This window comes from Tauraco erythrolophus, chromosome 5, assembly GCF_009769465.1.
Source record: "Tauraco erythrolophus isolate bTauEry1 chromosome 5, bTauEry1.pri, whole genome shotgun sequence".
Lineage (NCBI taxonomy): Eukaryota > Metazoa > Chordata > Aves > Musophagiformes > Musophagidae > Tauraco > Tauraco erythrolophus.
Window position 1 is genome coordinate 23,767,469 of NC_141469.1, and position 19,102 is coordinate 23,786,570.

General features: G+C 53.5%; 2 protein-coding genes across 3 annotated transcripts in view; one reads left to right on the top strand and one right to left on the bottom strand.

Annotated features, from left to right (window-relative positions):
• Positions 1 to 11,048, bottom strand: part of PTPRA (protein tyrosine phosphatase receptor type A) — a 141,271-nt gene extending 130,223 nt beyond the window's left edge. Inside the window, exon 1 of the mRNA XM_086612573.1 lies at positions 11,010 to 11,048. The gene's annotated coding sequence lies outside the window, so the exon portion shown is untranslated. The remainder of the gene's footprint in view (positions 1 to 11,009) is intronic.
• Positions 11,049 to 11,664: 616 nt separating this feature from the next.
• MAVS (mitochondrial antiviral signaling protein) lies at positions 11,665 to 19,100 on the top strand. 2 transcript variants are annotated; one of them, XM_086612575.1, is made up of 7 exons: positions 11,665 to 11,706; positions 12,906 to 13,038; positions 13,159 to 13,333; positions 13,731 to 13,963; positions 14,370 to 14,958; positions 15,580 to 15,734; positions 16,229 to 19,100. In XM_086612575.1, the coding sequence occupies exons 2-7, from the start codon at positions 12,922 to 12,924 to the stop codon at positions 16,913 to 16,915; spliced, it is 1,956 nt and encodes a 651-aa protein (XP_086468701.1). In that variant the 5' UTR covers positions 11,665 to 11,706; positions 12,906 to 12,921; the 3' UTR covers positions 16,916 to 19,100. The 2 variants fall into 2 exon arrangements, with proteins under 2 accessions (XP_086468701.1, XP_086468700.1); XM_086612574.1 differs by having other exon boundaries at positions 11,683 to 11,706; positions 12,909 to 13,038.
• Positions 19,101 to 19,102: the final 2 nt, after the last annotated feature.

The following is a 19,102-nucleotide window of genomic DNA, read 5'->3' on the forward strand; positions in this document are numbered from 1 at the left end:
GAGGCTGTCTTGCTGCCCAGGAGTCCTGGCTGAAGTTTCCACCTAGCTATCATCAGACTTGCGTGGCTCATCTCTGAAGCACTTTTTCTCCCCAGGCCTTTCCACCTCTCCCATGCACTTGTGCACAGACTTCCTCATTCTCTGTCCAGCAGTCAAATAAGCACAGTTTTCAGAGCAAAAATTCAGTTTCTCAACCTTAAAGTTCAAAAGGGGGTGGTGTTTGGGAGCTGAGCTCCTTGGCTTAGTTCCAGAGGGGTTGGAGAGGGAATGGAAACAGATGTTTTCAGATACCCTCATTACATGCTACGTAATTATTCAGTAGAGGCAGGCTGCAAACTCTGGCAGCATCACCCCCACGATTGCTCTTACACTTGCAACTGAACCATTTTCAAAAGCCACGAGCAGAAACGAGCCGGGTGGATGGGTGAATGGCTTCTTTCAACTTTGCAGCGAACAAGAGCCATGAATCTCCTACCAGCTGCTGGGCTTGTGTCCCACAGGAGCCAAAGAACCCTCTTCCATGAGACATCAAGCACCCTCAGACCCCTTCAGTCTACACAGGAATGGAGACCAAGCAATAGCTAGCAAGATCAGGTCCAGCCAACTGGTTCAAATAACACTGACTTAAGGCTCCACCAGAACCACCAACTTCTCTGATGGGCAGAGACGCATTGCGGGGAACACAGTGACTTTGAAAAGGGGGAGAGGGCTCGCGGGGAACAATATGGGAACTGCAGCACCTCCATGAAGAAACCACCGCCCTTCCTAACAGCACGTGCTTGCTCTCGAGCTTGCTGACAGCTCACCATGCCCTCTTCCCAGAGGAGCATCACGGTGTTAGGCAATGGAGCAGCATCAGGTGCTCCATCCCACGCTGCTCACTCAGCTGTACGAGAGAGAAAATAAGGCCAGACGGCTCTCTGGGTTCCTCTTTTCTTGCCACAAACAGGCCAAGATCCAGCTGAGGGTAGATCCTTTTGAAGCAGCTCCCTGCATTTCACAATTTATCTTCAAGTTTCTACACAAAGAAGGCACCATATGGGAAGTTACATAAACTCAAACACCCCCCACAAAATATGCTGTATCCTGGAAAAAAAGGCAACTACATCTGCATAGGCACTGAAATCAGTTCAACAAATTTCAAGGAAGGAAAAGAGTAAATCCTCTGTCACATAGGGGATAAGACATGGACACAAGAAGCAATATCAGATACTTAGATGTCTACACAACCTCTTTTGGGTGGATCAAGAGATCCACCACCTTTGTGAACACGCAGCTGCAACATTGATTTTATACCTGTATCACTAAGGGTTCCCCTGTACTCCTGACCGAGGGATGGGACCTCCCACAGGGACCCTCTCAATAGCAACTGAGAGAGATGGAGACACTTTGGTGACTCTCCAAGCCACCTTAACATGCTGGTGGACTCAAGGTGGAGAACGCTGACACAGTCACCAGGTTTGTCAACCTCTCTGGAGCCTCAGCTGAGGAGGGGATGGGAGATTTGCTCTTCCTCTATGTGCTAGAGGAGATAAGCAGGAGGAGAGGGCTGGCTGAGAGAGTTGAGGTTGTTCAGCCTGGAGAAGAGAAGGCTCTGGGGAGACCTTCTAGCAGCCTTTCAGTACTTAAAGGGGGCGTACAGGAAAGCTGGAGAGGGACTTTTGACAACAGTGTGTAGTGACAGGACAAGGGACAATGGCTTTAAACTGAAAGAGGAGAGATTTAGATGAGATCTAAGGAAGAAATTCTTCCCTCTGAGGGTGGTGAGGCACTGGAGCAGGCTGCCCAGAGAAGTTGTGGCTGCCCCATCCCTGGAAGTGTTCAAAGCCAGGTTGGATGAGGCTTTGAGCAACCTGGTGTAGTGGAAGGTGTCCCTGCCCATGGCAGGGGGGTTGGAACTAGATGATCTTTGAGGTCCCTTCCAACCCAAACCATTCTATGATTCTGTGAGATGGGTTGCATGGACAGACAAGGCTGCAGGCTGCCCATCCCACACCTCCTTCAATCATGTTTTAAGATATGATAAAGGATGACTGTGCATTTACGTTACTTCCCAGGAGAGCAGAGATTCATCTTAATTCTTCCAAAGCTGCATTTGTATGTCAGCTAGCCAGTGCCTCAGTTTCCCTTTGTAACACAACCACTTTTCTGCATTTAATTTGTTTGGATGTTGGATTCTGGGAGGCCAGACCTGCCTGCCCAGCACAGGGAGGGCCGAACTACAGCCACCGCTGCACCGCAGGCCAACAGCTGGGCCACACATCGTACCTCCAGGTCCCTATTGGAGTCAAAAAATAACTTGTACACAACCACTGCGGATCAAGGCAGGGATAGAAAAGATGATAGATGAGATGGCTGAATATTTTTAATAAAAGGCAGCGCTACATAAGAGAGTCACCCATAGCCCCACGGGAAACGTCTGCAGCCTGCTCTGGATGAGCTTGCCAATCCACGCAGACTTTCAGAGCCCAGCGAAGGACTGAAATGCAAATCCACCCATTACACAGCAATCTGCATACACTGAATTTCTCAAAGGGTTAAAATGACGGAAAAAATTAGGGATCCACAAATTAAGCTGTTGGAGGCTACTGCTCAGTAGAAAGATTCTGAAGGATGGAGTGAAGCAGAACCAAACAGTAGTAAAAAGTTATTCGCAAAACTGCAAAGTAAAACCATGCTAGCCATGAAAATGGTCTTTTAATTTCTTTTCCATATACTCCTAGATAACTTCAGAAAACAGTTTAACCTCTTAATCCCAGTCACAGTACTCCAGCTAGCCAAGTGTCTACAAACAAGCTGCTGCCATTGAGTCAACCAAAGATCCCGCCTGGCATTCCCACCCTGCCACCAGAATGCGAACGCAAATTCCACACAGTGACTGGGATTAAAAACATCTCTCTCTCTCTGTAGACAAATAGGTTTAAAGTCTCCCCGAGAGGCAATCTTGAGGATTATCCACGCTTTCCAATTTATTATTAATTTCTAACTCATCTCTGTTCATCTCATCATCCAGGCCTCGCACGGATGGCACCAGTGTCTTCTAGGAGACGGGCATGAAGCTGCCACGTTTAGGCTGCCACAGGCAGAGAGAAGCACAGCCCTTCGGCTCCAGTAATGCGCAGGGACGAGGGACCACAAAGTCTGCACCTCCAGTTAGAGACTAACTAAATAGGCATACGCGCAGCTGAGAGTTATGCTGCTGAGCCTTCGTACTCCAGAGCGGCCAGTTTGCGAGAGAGTGGAATCCAGAGGCTCCTCATGAGATACACCACGTGTTAAGCAACACTGGAAAACACAGGAGAATATATTTATTTTCAGGTTTCTCAAATGTATCCATAAGAGCTTCGCTTCTGGAACAAAAGCAAGATGATTATCTGCTGGCATGATAAGAACGTTATTGAAATCGTGAAGCAGCAGGAAGGTTTTGCATGCTGTCCTGCCACACGCTATCACGAGAAAAATTTATGGTACCTCAAAACCTTCAAGTTGAGAGCCAGGATATTCCCGTGCAGTACACACGGTGCCTGGAACAACAGGCTGCCCTTTGCCAGAGCACTGCTGGAATCTTTATAAACCACTAGAATGCTTCTTTTTTTTTTTTAAAAAAAAAAAAAAGCAAATCCTGTTCTTCATATTTCTCTTCTTACTCAGTAAGATTTACTTACTTGAGGGATTCTGCCTTGTGGAAGCCTCTAACAGCACCATGACTGTAATGTCTGTCCCTTCTGCCCCCCAGTTTAGCTGAGTCTCTCAGGTCACCTTGCCACCAGCAGCCAGACCCGAGTTGCCTAGGAAGTTGTCTGGCTTTTCTTCCACTAACCTATTTCACTGCCTAGGCAGCTCGCTGCTTCTTCCATCTCCATTTCTCCTCCTGTCCCTGGTCAGGGGCAGGGTCTGCACAGAACATAGCAGAGCCTTTCGTGGACGGAGTAAGCATGGTTACAACCAATATCTTCCTACACTAAGTAGACTGACCTCCGGGTCAATGCAGGTCCTCTCCGTCCTTTTTTTTTTTTTTCTTCTTTTTCCAAACAAAGATGAGTAAACAGAGAACCTTCCTCAGATTTGTCAAGACCTCTCTTGAGATCACACCATCAGTTATCACTTTAGTGCTCACCTGAAAGCTCACAAGGCCAAGATGGCTAATTCAAAGGGTGAAGTAAGAGATGCCCAACTGGGAGCAAGAAGGACTTCAAGCTGGTTGGAACGCACGTTGAGACCAGGAACAGATTTCCTGGCTGCAGAACACTCTCTGACAAGAAGCATGATGTAATTTACTAACACAAATTAGTAATATCAGCCCTCAGCCAACCGCTATTTGTGAATGAAGTGTTTGAAACCCCCAAAGTATGAATTGAGACACCAACTCCGAAAACGCAGGGTCAAAAGCAAGGGATGGACCCCACACAGTCCCAGGGACTAAAGGAGGATCTCCTTCTTGGTTTGCAAGTACCACAAAGTTCACCGCTACAGCTGAACCACTTAGTTAAAGCTATTACCAGCAATCCCAAGGGCAGCGATGCTCCAGAAAAGCCCCAGAGCTGCCTTGTCCATTCCATTCACACCATCTCAGATCACTGCTCTTCCTACCATCTGGTCAACCACAGTTAAACATGAATGTGCATGAGCACACCAGACCGTACACTAAAAATAACAGACACAGAAGACACACTGGATGCACAGAAGGTAACCGAGGATGGTTGGGTATCAGTTCTGGGCAAACCCTCTGCAAGTTGCCTTCTGGTCAGAAGATCCCCAATGTCCCAGAGGAGAACATCTAAGCACAGACCCAGAGAGACATCCTACCTTCAGCAGTTAAACCAGAAACATCTGCTGCTCTCTGCAGCCCCAGAGCAAGGTCGTGGCCAACGGGGTGGAGACCAAAGTGAGCTAAACCCCTGGGTTTTAGATCATCAGAACAATCGTAACTCACCGAGGTTATTTCGAAACATCAGGCGTGACATGGGAAGGCAGTCATCCCAAGGGGGAGGGCAGTTCAACCCCAGAGCAATCCAGCGTTGATTGATTCACTGCTTATACCTGAACCAAGGTTTCCTGTCACCTATTACTTAACTCAGACACACAAAACCTACAAGCTCAAACATGCCGAACTCTGGTTTTGAGGCTGGTATGCTGCTGCAGTGCCACGACACCTCCGCGATCAGCCTCTAAGGTGCTTTTATTGATCCAGCTCGGATCACCAAACAGCATTTTGGACCCCCAAGTTATGAACACAGGTCTTAAAGCTCCCCGTCTAACCCTGCAGCCAGGTAGCATCCATCAGCTAAGGTTTCCATCGGTCAGTTGAGTATCAGTCTCACTCACAGCATGTCTCCTGCCAGCTGGGATTTCCAGGCTAGACATCTCCCCTTTCCAACACCTGCAGGGCTCAGCCTGAAGAGACATTCATGCAGCACTCTGGAAAACGAGGACATGGTCCAGTGCTCACCATCCGCACCAACAGAAACGGTGAACCTACCAGAGCCGAGGAAGGCAGCTGTGAGATGGGCAGGGAAGATCCTGCCTGCAGAACCTCCATGCCATAATTCATAGAATCATAGAATCATAGAATGGTTAGGGCTGGAAGGGACCTTCAAAGGTCATCTAGTCCAACCCCCCTGCAAGGAACAGGGATATCTCCAACTAGATCAGGTTGCTCAGGGCCTCGTCCAACCTGGCCTTGAACGTCTCCAGGGATGGAGCATCCACCACCTCTCTGGGCAACCTGTTCCAGTGTTCTACAACTCTCATGGTAAAAAATTTTTTCCTAATATCCAATCTGAATCTACCTCCCTCTATTTTAAAACCGTTACCCCTTGTCCCTCCTGAATAGCCTCTCCCCATCTTTCCTGTAGGCCCCCTTGAGGTACTGGAAGACCGCTATAAGGTCACCCCGGAGCCTCCTCTTCTCCAGGCTGAACAGCCCCAACTCTTTCAGCCTGTCCTCATAGGAAAGGTGCTCCAGCCCTCTTATCATCTTCGTGGCCCTCCTCTGGACCCTCTCCAACTGGTCCATGTCCTTCTTATGTTGGGGGCTCCAGAACTGGACGCAGTACTCCAGGTGAGGTCTCACGAGGGCAGAGTAGAGGGGAAGAATCACCTCTCTCGACCTGCTGGCCACGCTCCTCTTGATGCAGCCCAGGACGCGGTTGGCCTTCTGGGCCGCAAGAGCACATTGCCGGCTCATATTGAGCTTCTCGTCCACCAGTACTCCCAAGTCCTTCTCCTCAGGGCTGCTCTCGATCCATTCTCCGCCCAGTCTGTATTTGTGCCTGGGATTGCCACGACCCAGATGTAGGACCTTGCATTCATCTCATGAATTCATCCCTTGAATTCATCTCATGCTTCCCAGGTAAATGCCGGGGAAGCCAGGAAGGATGCCTGCACCTCCCCGTCTTCAAACACACAGGGATTTGGGGGAGGAAAGGAGTCTGGCTGGCTTCCCTTCACTACACGAAGGAAGGGAGAACAGGGATGTCTTCCCGGAAGGACGAAAAAATAGCTGTGACTCGAGTCAGACTCTGGGGCAGGATGTGGAAGTCCTTGTTACGGCAATAAAAAGGTCTCAAGTACTTGGCCAGGGCACCAGGAATACACCAACACGCCAGACCGGCTCCGAAACAGCTTTTCACATCAGCGCGGTGGGAACATTTTTGTTTATTTGTTCCTCGGTGTTAGCCAAGAAGGAAGGAGGTGGCGGTCCGTTCCACCTCACCACAGAAGTCCTCGGCTCCCTACAATAGCAGAAGGCCTAAAATTGGTGACACCTACATCTCCTGCTCCCTCCTACCAGCCTGGGATGTTTGGTTTCATGCAAAGGTTCTAATTTTGCTTTAGAGGAGGGATGGCACAGTACGGTCTGACTCACACAGGAGGGGCAGAGGTTATCCTCTTGTCTACTCTTCTGAAGTCAGAGAACTCTTGTTTTCCATCCCAGGCCCAAATTAGTACTAATTATTCCATGCAAAATGGAGTTGCTTCAACAGGAAGGAATTAGGACAACAAATTATTCTGGAATAAAGAGGACTCACTGCCTAAGCAAGTGATCTGTTTGCACATGGAACAAAAGAGGTGTTCTCCCACACATGTTTGGGGGAAAAAGGAGTACCCACGCCATTTCAAAAAACATTTCCAACCTCCACACCTGTTACAGTAGCCACCAGGATTTCCTACATGACCACCAACATGTGCAAACTCAAGCCACACTCAGTTGTTTCAACTTCCACCATCGGAACTGCAGCCACCATAAACACTGCGGTACCACATGTGTTACCACAGCAAAAGGGGGTTAAGTGGCCACTGCCAGCAGCTTTGGTCAGGGGAGTTTTGACTCGGAGCAGGGAGGGAAAGGAGACACAGGCACGCATGCTCCCGCAGCCTAAAGCAGGGTTTGCCACGACAAAGACACAATCCTCAGATTCAGTAGAACCCCGGTAGTCCCACCAGAGTCACAACAAGATACCCACCTCCCATCTCCCCTCCTCAACCAGCTCAACACCAACCCTGCAGGACACGCACAGCCCCACTGACTGCAGTTGTACAGCACGTAGGAGAGTGGTGAGTGTACAGGGCAGTGAGCTTGAGGACCATGGGTGGGGTGGACATCAGGGTTTGGAAGAGGTGAGCACCCCACGAGTGCCCCGTGCTGACGGTGTGCAGTGCCTGGAGGTTAGATTTAGTCCCGCAGGACACGCGGCAGCAGAAATGGATTATTCGTGTCCCCCACCATCACCTCCTCTCTGCACAAACACAGCAGCGCTGGACCCCGAGGGGCAGCCCACGCCGTGCTGTACTACAAACACCTTACACCAAAAGAATCTATACGGGTCAATGTGAGGCAGCACCACCACCACAAGGGCTTTCAGAGCCATGCTGCAGGCACGGATGAAATTTGAGGTCTCCTGAAGACATCAGCCAGAGAAAAGTATGGCTAAGCCAGCTCCGGACGCATGGCTGGGCAGTGACAGTGTCCATGGAGCCCGAGACACGTTTCCCACAAGTTTTGGCTACAAACAGAAGTTTCAGGTACTACAACTTACAGCACAGCCACGTGAGTTCTATAAGAGAAGAAGGGTTTCCAGCATTTTAATGAGAGGAAAGCACTTGTGATGAAAGCCACTCTACCCACTTACAAATGCTGGAGACATCAGGAAAAACAGGATCAGGCCAGCCTCTAGCGATATCCAGGACCAGCTGCTCCCAAGGAAGATGGAAGAAATCATTCTGGACAGTTCAGGAATCGCTCGCTTATCGGTAAATCTCTTCCTAAGCCCTTCCAGATAGTGATTAAGCACAATGGTTCATACCCCATATATTAAATATTAATCCTTCCTAATGTGACTGCAGATGTTCTGGTTATCTGATTCGGATAACCGCGCACCCCCACCAGCCCACTCCTTTTCCACCCTAAACCACGTAAACACAATGTACAAAACCCAGCAGCGTTTTGCTATCCAGCTAGAGAAGAGCTGGCAATATTCAGAGAAGAGCTGGCAATATTCTCCTCGGCCTCCATGCCCAGAAGCGAAACAGCTGGATATCACCAAAAGCAGGAGGGAAAGAGTTAAGAGCAGGGAGATGAATCCGCCCGCTCCTATAAACGCAGACATTTCCTACCTCTTTGCTCTAGTGTTTCTTCCTGTCCACAGGCTTCGGAGATGCCTACAGACCTGGTCGCATTCAAATGATTTCAACCTCGACAGGAAAGTCCGGGGATTTGTTTTATTTCAAGAGGAAAACACGACTTGTGAATGAGACCAGAAAGTGGCCACGAGGGCTAACCTTCTCATATAACACCAAGAATGAAGCACCAGCCAGCAGCTTTGCATCTGCTGTACCATTCCTGACACTACAGAAGCACACAGGTGCTCTGTTCTACCCAAAACAACCCACCCCACGCTCCCCAGCGTTCCGAGGCACCACACAGACCACGACCGCGGCTCAGCACCGCCTTAACCCAAAGCGGTTACGGCAGACCGAGCGTGGCAGAGGTCACGCAACCTGCACCCTTCCCGCTGTATCGGGATCCACCATCCTGCTGCAAACACAGAGGGCTGGAGGAGAACAGATGTAGGTCATCGGCTGGAGGAGACGGGGAGAGAGGGAACTCAAACTACTGTTCCATAAGGATGTTGATATTGGAGTTGGACCAATATCACAGATCCGCGCAAAGCATCAGTTATTTGAGAGTGACATTTCAGAAAAGCAGAGCTATGTATCCTATTAGCTTGAAAACAATACAGCTGCACCAACGCCAGGACAGCAATGTCCCTGGAAACGGGAAACATCTATTTTCAGCACCTCCCAGTATTCCCCCACTGCTTTAACAAGCTGTTCCTATAAAGATCAGGCAAATGCCCTGGAGCTTCCCACAGACAACCCCCAGAAATGGTATCCAACAGGGATTTAGAGGAACACGTGGAAGGGAAAGGCGGCAGTTCCCATTTTCTGCCCAGCACAGACACCAAGTCTCTCTTGTGCTGCACCCCTAGGTCCCAGGGGAGCTGTGGTTCATGTGTCCGCAGACATCACGGCTCTTCACCTTGGCCACAGCAGTGCCAGTCCTCATCGGAGGACCTGGCAGTGCCATGATCATCCCTGGGGTCCCGTTCCTTGTCATCGAGCCAGTTTTCCGACGTCACCGTGGGAATAACGGCATGAGTTCACATCTGATTCTTGACGGACAGAAACATAAATCCTCCCTGCAAACCCAGCAGCTCCCTGCATCGGCTGCAGCCAGCCCGTGCACCTCCTTTCCTGTCACCAGCTGCTGCAGCAACAGGAATTAAAATAAAAAAGGATGAAAAACTCTTGCTGGGGCTGCAGTTTTATTTGCCCACAATCCTTTCATTTTTAAAAGTCTTTGTACAGGAGAGGAAAAATCCCTAAATATTTTCAGAGCATCCTGCATGCTCACAGCAAAACCCCCTGAGCAATGGACAGGCAGAGAAGGGATGACTAATTTTTTTTAGTGTAATACGCTGCGGAGAACGTCCTGTGAACAAGCAAAGTAAATTCCTGAGGCTCTCAGCAAGGACCCCACCACTCCTTGTGAAACTTCCCAGCTGGAACCTTCGCAGCCGAAAAGCCAGAAAACATCGTTTTTTCCCCTCCTCCGACAAACAGGGGCTGGGATTCCTTTCACGACAGTATTTGGATTTTAATGTCAGTCCATATTTAGCAGGAGGAAAAAAAAGCCTCCCTTCCTTCCTGTCACATTTTCCACCCTTGATGACATCCAAGATCAGAAATAAGCAAGTGCCGGTCGAGGAGGGAGGACGCATCTACCCGAGCGTGGGAGAGCCCGGAGCGTGGCAGCCCGTACGTTCCCATTTGGGATGCGCGGAGACACCGGCGAGGAGGGGACACAGCCCTCGGACTCCGTGGCGAGGAGGGGTGTCCAATGCAACGCTCCAGCTTGGAACATCTCCCAGAGGGACAGTGCAGGGCGGGAGTCAGGCCATGAGCCTACAAGGCTGGCGTACCCCTCCCGAAAAGAAGACTTAGGTCCCTGGCACAGGCCAGGAGCCACCGAGGAGGGTGGATCGCTCACGGCGGGCCCGGTGCCGGACTCCCGGTGTCCTGTATGCCGGAGTCCACAGAGCCCGGTGACTGCGGGCAGGAAGAAGGAAGCCGTGGCAGGGAGGAGGCGGCTGGAGACCGTGGGGTCTGCCTGCGGCCCGGAGATGCGCCTTGTCTACCGGGTATCGGAGAGGGGTCCCCACCTCGGCCCCCCTTTGGCGGGCGAGAGGGGGCCGTGGGCCACTGCGGCCCCACGCGTGGAAGTTCACACGCCCGATCCGCGCGCTTCGCTTTTTAAGACGATTGTTCAAAAATCAAACCCACGGCGGGAGGAGGCGAGGGACGAGGCAGGACCCCACACCAGACCGAGCCACGCAGAGGCCGCGGACACGCGTGGGGGCCGCCCGAAGAGCCCCCCCCCCCAGACCCCGCGTCGCCATAACAACCCCGGGCCCGTCCCCGTCGCCTCCCCTCGCCCGGTCGCTCACCTGCGGCGCGGCGGGCGGCGCCGGGCCCGCTCCTTCTCCCTCGCTGGCTCTCGCCGCCGCCCAAAGGCTCCGGTACGACTCCGCGGCGGGCGGCCGCGACCATGGACGCCGCGCCGGGGGAGGGCGCGGGGGTCTGGGGGAGAAAGAGGGGAGGGGGAGGAGGGAAAAGGAGGGGAGGGGGGAAAAAGGAAGGGGTGGGGGGGGGAAGGGGAAGGCGCCGCCGCCCCTCAGCGCCCCGCCGCGGGGCTGCCGGCCCTCAGCGGCGCCCCCGCAGCCGCCCGCCCGCTCCTGCCGCCGCCGTTGCCGCCATGGTGCGGCTCCGCGCAGGGCGCGCTCGGCTGACAGGGCCGAGGCGGGGCCAGTGGGGGCGGAGAGATGGGCGGGGCGAGAGGGGTGGGACGTTCCCGTTACGGTGCTGCCACCTGTCGGTGCGGAAGGCGGCCCGGTCCCGCGGGGCGGGACGGGAAAGGGGGGGGCCTCCCCTCCGCCCCTTCCGGGGCGGAGGGGAGGCCCCCCCCTTTCCCGTCCCGCCGCCATGGGGTCGGACCCCGGAGAGGAGAGGGGCGGGCACTTCCTCCTTTTCACCTCACAGCGCCTGTCTATCACCGCGACGGGCGTACGCGCTGGCCAATCAGCGGCGGCGACGCGCGGAGTGGGCGGGCTCAGTGGTGAGCGGAGCGCGCGGCGGCGAGCGCAGGTACGGGGCGGGCGGTTGTGGCGGGGGGGGAGGGGGGGACACAGGGGGACCGGGGCGGGGGGGGGTGTTTCTTCCAAGTTTATTTGTGAGCACGAAGTCTCCCAGGATGAAGGATCGCCAGTCTTGGCCCCCGCCGCCTGGCGTGACCCTGCGCCGCCCGTGTCGCGATAACTGCGACGGAAACCCCGCGGCTGGGATCCGCCCGGTCGCAAACCCGATAAAAGTTGAGCGATCGCAGAAAGGAGTCGGGTTTGCGAAAGCAGAGTCGAGAGTTAAACTTTAACCGGTTTGGGTTTGTTTTCTTTGCGTGTTTTCCACCCAGGATTTCCCCCGGCGCCGATCCGAGGTTGAGCGTCTGTGCCGAGGGCCCGGGCTCCTATAGAAAATCTGAGCTCCTGTAGAAAAGCCCGAGCTCCTCCTATAGAAAATCCGAGCTCCTATAAAGTCCGAGCTCCTATAGAAAATCCGAGCTCCTATAGAAAAGCCCGAGCTCCTATAGAAAATCCAAGCTCCTATAGAAAAGCCCGAGCTCCTATAGAAAATCCGAGCTCCTATAGAAAATCCGAGCTCCTATAGAAAAGCCTGAGCTCCTATAGAAAATCCGAGCTCCTATAGAAAAGTCCGAGCTCCTATAGAAAATCCGAGCTCCTATAGAAAAGCCCGAGCTCCTATAGAAAATCCAAGCTCCTATAGAAAAGCCCGAGCTCCTATAGAAAATCCGAGCTCCTATAGAAAAGTCCAAGCTCCTATAGAAAATCCAAGTTCCTATAGAAAATCCGAGCTCCTATAGAAAAGCCTGAGCTCCTATAGAAAATCCGAGCTCCTATAGAAAAGTCCGAGCTCCTATAGAAAATCCGAGCTCCTATAGAAAAGCCCGAGCTCCTATAGAAAATCCAAGCTCCTATAGAAAAGCCCGAGCTCCTATAGAAAATCCGAGCTCCTATAGAAAATCCAAGCTCCTATAGAAAATCCAAGCTCCTATAGAAAAGTCCGAGCTCCTATAGAAAATCCGAGCTCCTACAGAAAAGTCCAAGCTCCTATAGAAAAGTCCAAGCTCCTATAGAAAATCCAAGCTCCTATAGAAAATCCTGAGCTCCTATAGAAAATCTGAGCTCCTATAGAAAAGCCTGAGCTCCTATAGAAAATCCGAGCGTTACCAGCAGCCCTCTGCTCACGTCGAGTCTCTCTCTCTCTCCCAGCAGGTGCTGAGCCAGGATGGGTTTTGCCGAAGACAAAGTTTACGACTACATTTTGAAAAACCTCAAGAATTTCAAGAACATCCGCGTGGCGTCACTGGCTGATTCCCTGAGCTGCCTGACCGACGCCGACAGAGTAATTTCCTGCTTTCCCGAGTCCTGCCGGGCTCCTTCCCCAATGTATAGCTCAGGCAACATATAGCTGCCTTACCTCTAAGCCAGATCCTCTCTTAGGTCCGCTGTGTGTTTTGTTTAGGATGAACTTCACTCCCGGGAGGAAACACGGGGGAGCCAGGCGACCGTCTATCGGTTTTACCAGCACCTGAAGTGCCGGCAGGGCTGGGTGCTGGATCTCATCGACGCGCTGCGCCAGAACAACGCGGGGCACCTGGCTGATGAGCTGCAGCACGTTTACGACTCCTCGCAAGTCCGTATGTAGCCTCATCATCTCTAGGTGCTGCCCCAGGGGCCTGGTGGAGACGGAGACCCAAACCATGTCTCCTGATGTCCGCAGAGCAGCTGGCCTCTCTCCCTGCCCTGGCGTCCCAGGGGCCTGGGGGTGTCTGTGACTGTCCGAAGGGATGTCCTTCACCCCGGTGCTGTGCCTGGAGGTGGCAGGGTCCTCGTTCGTAGGTGCTTGGGTTGGCGGCAGGCTGGGTTTCTCACGTGGAGGGGAGATGGAAAGATAAACGACGGGGTGCTGTGCGCTTGGCCAACGTGGGGACAGAGCAGGGGCATGTGAGGGGCTGCCTCAGCCCTGTGCTCATCCTCTGCCTCCTTGGAATTTCCCCTGATGTCCCCACTCATGAACCACCTTGGCTTCTCCAGGTCCCCCAGCTCCTGCTGCTGCCTCCTTCCCTCCTGTGGCCAGCGATGCCCGTCCCACCGTCACCTCCGTTGGTGCCCAGACACCGTCCCCAGAGCCAAACCGTGCTCCGGGTGCACCGTTGGCTGAGCGACCGTGCCAAGACCTGCCTGTGGGTGACCATGCACTTCTCCTGCCCAGTGCTGCCACCACTACCAGCGCAGACCTCGACGCCAGGGCCCCGGTGCAGGAATCGGTGAGTGGGTCACACATCAGACAGGGACACAAAGGTCCCTTTTGGACCAGAGTGTTGGTGCTGTGGGGCATGAGGAGCCCGTGGTAGGACTGGGCTTGTTGAAGGACACCCCAGACAGCCTCTTATTGCTGAGCTCTGCTGCATGCTGGCTGTGTCTGGTATCTTACAGCCTACGTATGGCCCTAAAACTGCTCCCCTCTCCTGCTTCCCCTCCACAGATGGGAGCACAGGGTCTGCTCTGTTAGTCTGAGCTCCCACATGCTGTGCAGACCTCCTGTGAGCTGTGTGGTGGGTGCCAGAGAGAGACCCCCTCATTTCCAGGCTCACGTGGGTCATGGGGTCAAAGTTTGGCGCACCCCAGTTGGTCCCAGACCCCCTCAGCCTAACACAGCTCATTTCCTTCCAGCTCCCCAAAAAGTTCCTGGAGGAAGAGAGTCCCCGGCCACCTCCACCTGGGTGCACAGTCCATGATGGAGTGAGCGACGGGTGCAGCGAAGAGGGGCATCTCCCACGCCCCATCAAGGCTGTGCAGGCTGCAGTGGGGACCCCCGGGGCAGGCAGCGTGGCTGTGCCACCCGCTGCCCCCCCTGGGTGGGGCCAGGACTGGCTGAGCCGCCAGCAGCACCCGGTCTGTGTGGACAACGGGTGTTTCGGGAACGCCAACCACCTGCACCGCGGCGCACCAGGCTTGGGTCTGCGCACATCTCTCCCACCGAGGGGTGTGGGTGCTGCTCGCAGCCCTCAGCAGCCCAGGAATGAGCCCGAAGAGGACTTCTACGTCTCCACTGAGTCAGCCCCGAGGTTGGAGGAGGCCACACGCAGCGGGGGGCCACAGCCCCCAGACTCACTGCCAAAAAAACAGGCTGTGCTGAGCTCCGGGCATGGCGAGGCCCCGGGCAGCTTCGTGGATGTGCGCAGCCCCCTCCTCATACAGCAGCAGTTCGATGCGGAGCAGAAGCTGGTTGGGATGCTGCGAGAGCACGGAGGAGATGGAGGTGGGTTTCCTACCCAGCAGAGCCATGTAGCCACCGTGCTGATGGGGAGCAGGGTTGAAGGTGCTGCCAGATGCCGTCCTGCTTGATGGTGAGGATGGAGAGTGGCAGAGAAGGTGCAGCTGTGGGGTAGGGCCCCACCAGGTGGCCATGGAGACCCTCCCAAAGCGCAGTGGTAGCTGTGGCTGTTGGTACAGGACAGCCCAAGGTTGCGTCAGCCTTGGTGGCCCATGAGCACTCATGGAGGTGTAGGGAGCAGCTCTCTGCTGTTGTCTCCTATCTCCTATCTCCTGGGCTGCAGTGACCTCCTCCAGGAAGGGAGCAAGGTTGGGTTGTGCAGAAATCCAGCCTGGCTGCTTGTTTTCTACTGCTTTTCCCTCCAGTTGTTGCATGACATCCTGACCAGGACTTGGCAGAAGCACTTGCTTCATTTCTGATGTAAAATGCCCCAGTTGAATGTCTGCACCCCTGTTTCAGCAGCCTGGGGCCACCCTGCTCTCAAAGGGAGGAACAGACTGGGGGAGCTGGCTTGGCTGGTGCCATCTGCTTTACCTGCACCTATGGGGAGAGCTCACCTTTTAGGTCTCCTGATTAACGCCATACGTTTTGTTTTCTCCCCGACAGACACTCAGATGGAAACGACCATGCCAGTTGCTACCCCTGTGCCCAGAGATGCTTCCTTGTCCTGCAACACCTCCCTGAAGCCTCCTGTACCAGAGGAAAAGCTGCCGGCGGGGCAGACGGCCAGCAGCACCCGCTCCTTGCCAGCAAAGGAGAAAGTAGGTGACCTTTCCTGTTGCCGCTTGCATTTCATTCAGGTCTTTGCAAACTCCCCCTGGTCGGGAGATTTGCCATTGCAGTGTAAGGTTTCGAGCTGGCAGCGAGTTTATTCAGGGCTTTTTTCCCCACTGTGTTCATGTCCCTGTCCAGACACTGTATTTTGGAGCATGGGAGAAGGAAGCCAAGGTTTGTTGGGCTTTGACTCCTTATTTCCCCCACCTTGACTTTCCAGTCAGTCTCCTGGCTTCCAGGTGCCCCTCTCCTCTCTGCTTGTCTCCCTCTCTTTCTTTCCCATATCTCCCTCGGAGCCTCTACCTCCCTGCCCTGCTCACTCTCCCAGCCCTGGGAGTTACCTGTGACCCAACCTTGCTGTTGGTGGCTGGAGATGCGGTGGTTGAGTGCTGAAGTGGGCTCGTCACATGACATGAGTGCTCGAAACCAAGCCAGATGGGTGGTCCCCATGGCACCCAGCCCCTCTTCTTGTCTCACAAAGGTGATCCTGGCCTCGGTGGACCCTCTCCAAACTGCTGCAGGAAGCTTTGAAGACACATATGGGAGGACAGCCTCTCAGGTGAGGTCTGCCACAAGCATCTGGGTGCCTTGCAGCAACGTGGAGAGGGATGTGGAGCTCAGCAAGCCAGGCGTCCTCCACTCCATGGATGAGGAGAGCCCAGAGGCGGCTGGCAGATGCCCGAGCTCTCGGGGGCCCAGCAGCCCCTATTCCGGGGCATCCGATAGCCTCACCTTCCGCAGTGACCCACTCATGGTGAGCACGGATAGCTCAAGCTCAGGAGAAACGGTCTCCAGAGTCTCCTTGGGATGTCCGGCTCCAGCGGCTCATGCAGACCCCAGAGAAGAGGAGGTAGCTGGAGCAAGCAGAGACTCCCGTCCGCTTCCAAGCTGGGACAGCACCTCCCTGGGCACCCATGAGGTCCGTGTGGACCATTACCCCAGCACCCAGCTGGAGGCAGGCAGCAGCCTCCAAGACGGAGCCGGTTCCCGTGGAAACTCTCCGGTTTTTGACTCAAGCAGGGACCGTGGCATTGTGACCAGCTCGTCTCAGGCCAGAGGCCCCCCAGGGGACAGCGACGGACCATCCCTGCCATACATCATTCCAGCTGTGGGCATCGCTGTGATTTCAGCTGTGGCATTCCTGGTGTACGCTCGATTGCAGAAATAGCGCTGGAATGGATGGGGTGCCACGACCATCACTCAGCCTGGGCGATTCCTCTTCGTAGCAGGAATTTGGCCAACGCGTTTGAAGCCTGAGGAGCAGCGGGGGGGATTGTAGGGGCCATGTTAAATCTCTTTCTGGAAGGTTTTGCTGGAAGAGGCCTTGGTTGTGAGATGCTGTTGGGTTTGGGTGTGTTCCCCTCCATTTCCCAACCATCTTCTTGTCTGTTGCCTTCTCCTTTTACAGCCATAGAGAGGGTCTTGTTCAGGGAGTGAGTCAAAAAAGAAAGTCCTCATGGTGATTCTCCACGTCTTCCTTCTGTGGTCTCAGGAGGCCCCAGGGAAACATGTCTTGCTGGTCCAAAGGGTGACCCCTCCCCCCGCCCAGGTCCCTCCAGGCAGTGCAGCAAGGAAAGGTTTTGCAGACATCTTGTAAAAGTGGAGCTGATTTTGTTGGCTCTGCTCATCTAGGCTTGAAAACGTGCCCAAGGGTCCGTGCAGCAGCCTTCACCAGGCACGCCTCATGTTGAATTTGCCTTACTTGGTGTCTCCGCCTCTGCTGCTGGGACCTTGGCTAGTCTCTGCTGCTCCTTTCCCTGGTGCTGGGTGTGCTGGCAGGACCCCAGTGCACCAGGTCACGCTGCCTTCCGCTCATTCATGACGAGAGACGCCCCCATGATGAGAACACGCCAGGCCAGACTGCGTGCGAGCTGTCCCCTCTCCTGGGAGCTCTCGTTCTGCTTTGGTACTTTGCTTTGGAGACTCCTTACCTGGTTCTGAGGATCAGGGATGGGCTCTGAGATCACTTCATGCAGCACTGACCCCCTGGGGATGAAGCTGAGGCTCAGGAAAGAGCCACATCTAACCAGTTTTCTTCAGGATCAACCTCATTTCACCCCGCTCCAGGCAAGAAAAGGGGGTTATGCTTTAAGAATAACGTTTCATGCAATGCCAGCGTTAAGCAGACTTGGTTCCATACAGGATTGTTGGGCATCTTTGATCTTTAGGCTGTATTTTTTGAGCCTGGCTAGGAGGGTGGATGTAATTCTCACCTTACCTGGTACTATGGGATAGGAATATAGGAAGCTTGTGTCCAGGCTGGGACACAAATAGGATTGACTCTGCGTGCCACAGGGAGGCCATACCCAGTGGTCAAGATGCTCTGGGTTATCCTGAAAGTCTTGTTTAAAATTGCAGCCCATAATTTCCATGCTATCCCAGGGGTCAGCTTGGAAAGTGAGAAGATTGGGCTGCAAGATTTCCAAGATAAAATCCTCAAACCCAAACCACTGTGGCTGCCGGTTGTTCACCATCTCAGCTACTCCCTGCCAAAAGCCCAGGAACACAAAAGTAACAAAACATTTTTATAGTAGAGGATTTCTTTTTCTTACTGCTGCTGGATTCCTGCCGTTCAGCACAGCTTCCCAAAATACAACCTTCCTGTCAGATGAGGAGCAGGACGGAGATGAGCTTGCCCAAAACATCCCCACAAGCAGGGAGAAGAACGCAGGATTCCCCATCAGCAGTCCGCAGTAAGCTGGGTTTTTTGCTTCCGCTGTTGTAATTTTGTCAGCGAGGGCTCTGTAGAGACCTGTCACCTCCCCATGGAAGCTGCGGTTTTCAGCACAGAGAATTGCTCTTTATTTGCAGTGGGTAAGGAAATCTCTCCGAATCCTTTCACCTTGTTAAAAGGCTTGTGCTTACCACTGAATATTTCACCTAAATAAAGCAAAACACGTATCGTAAAGCAGAGTCCGCGAGCCTGCATAACCACACTGCAGAATCCACCCAAAAATTCGTTAAAAAGAGGGGGCACGTGCCTTCTTCACATGCTTCCTGAGTGATTTCGGAGGACGTCCATGAGATCCCAAACCAGCAGCATCCGTACCAAGGCCCTCTTCTCTGGTGCTTTACTTGCCTGCAAAACTCTTCACGTTTTCCCGCGACTTTTTAGCAGTGGCTTGTACGCTTTGCCTTCTCGCACCGAATCGCTCTTGTGAGACACCTGGCTTGTCGCTTCCGACTCCATAAAAGCACACGTTTGGTTTTCTGCTGTGAAACACCCATAATTTCACAGTTGTAATTAGCACTTTAAAAGCATCACCAGCAGGTGAATCTGCGGGAGAGAGCTGTGTCCCTGCACATCTTTTTGAAAAAAAAGAAAAAAAGCCTTTTACCGACTAAAATAAAATCG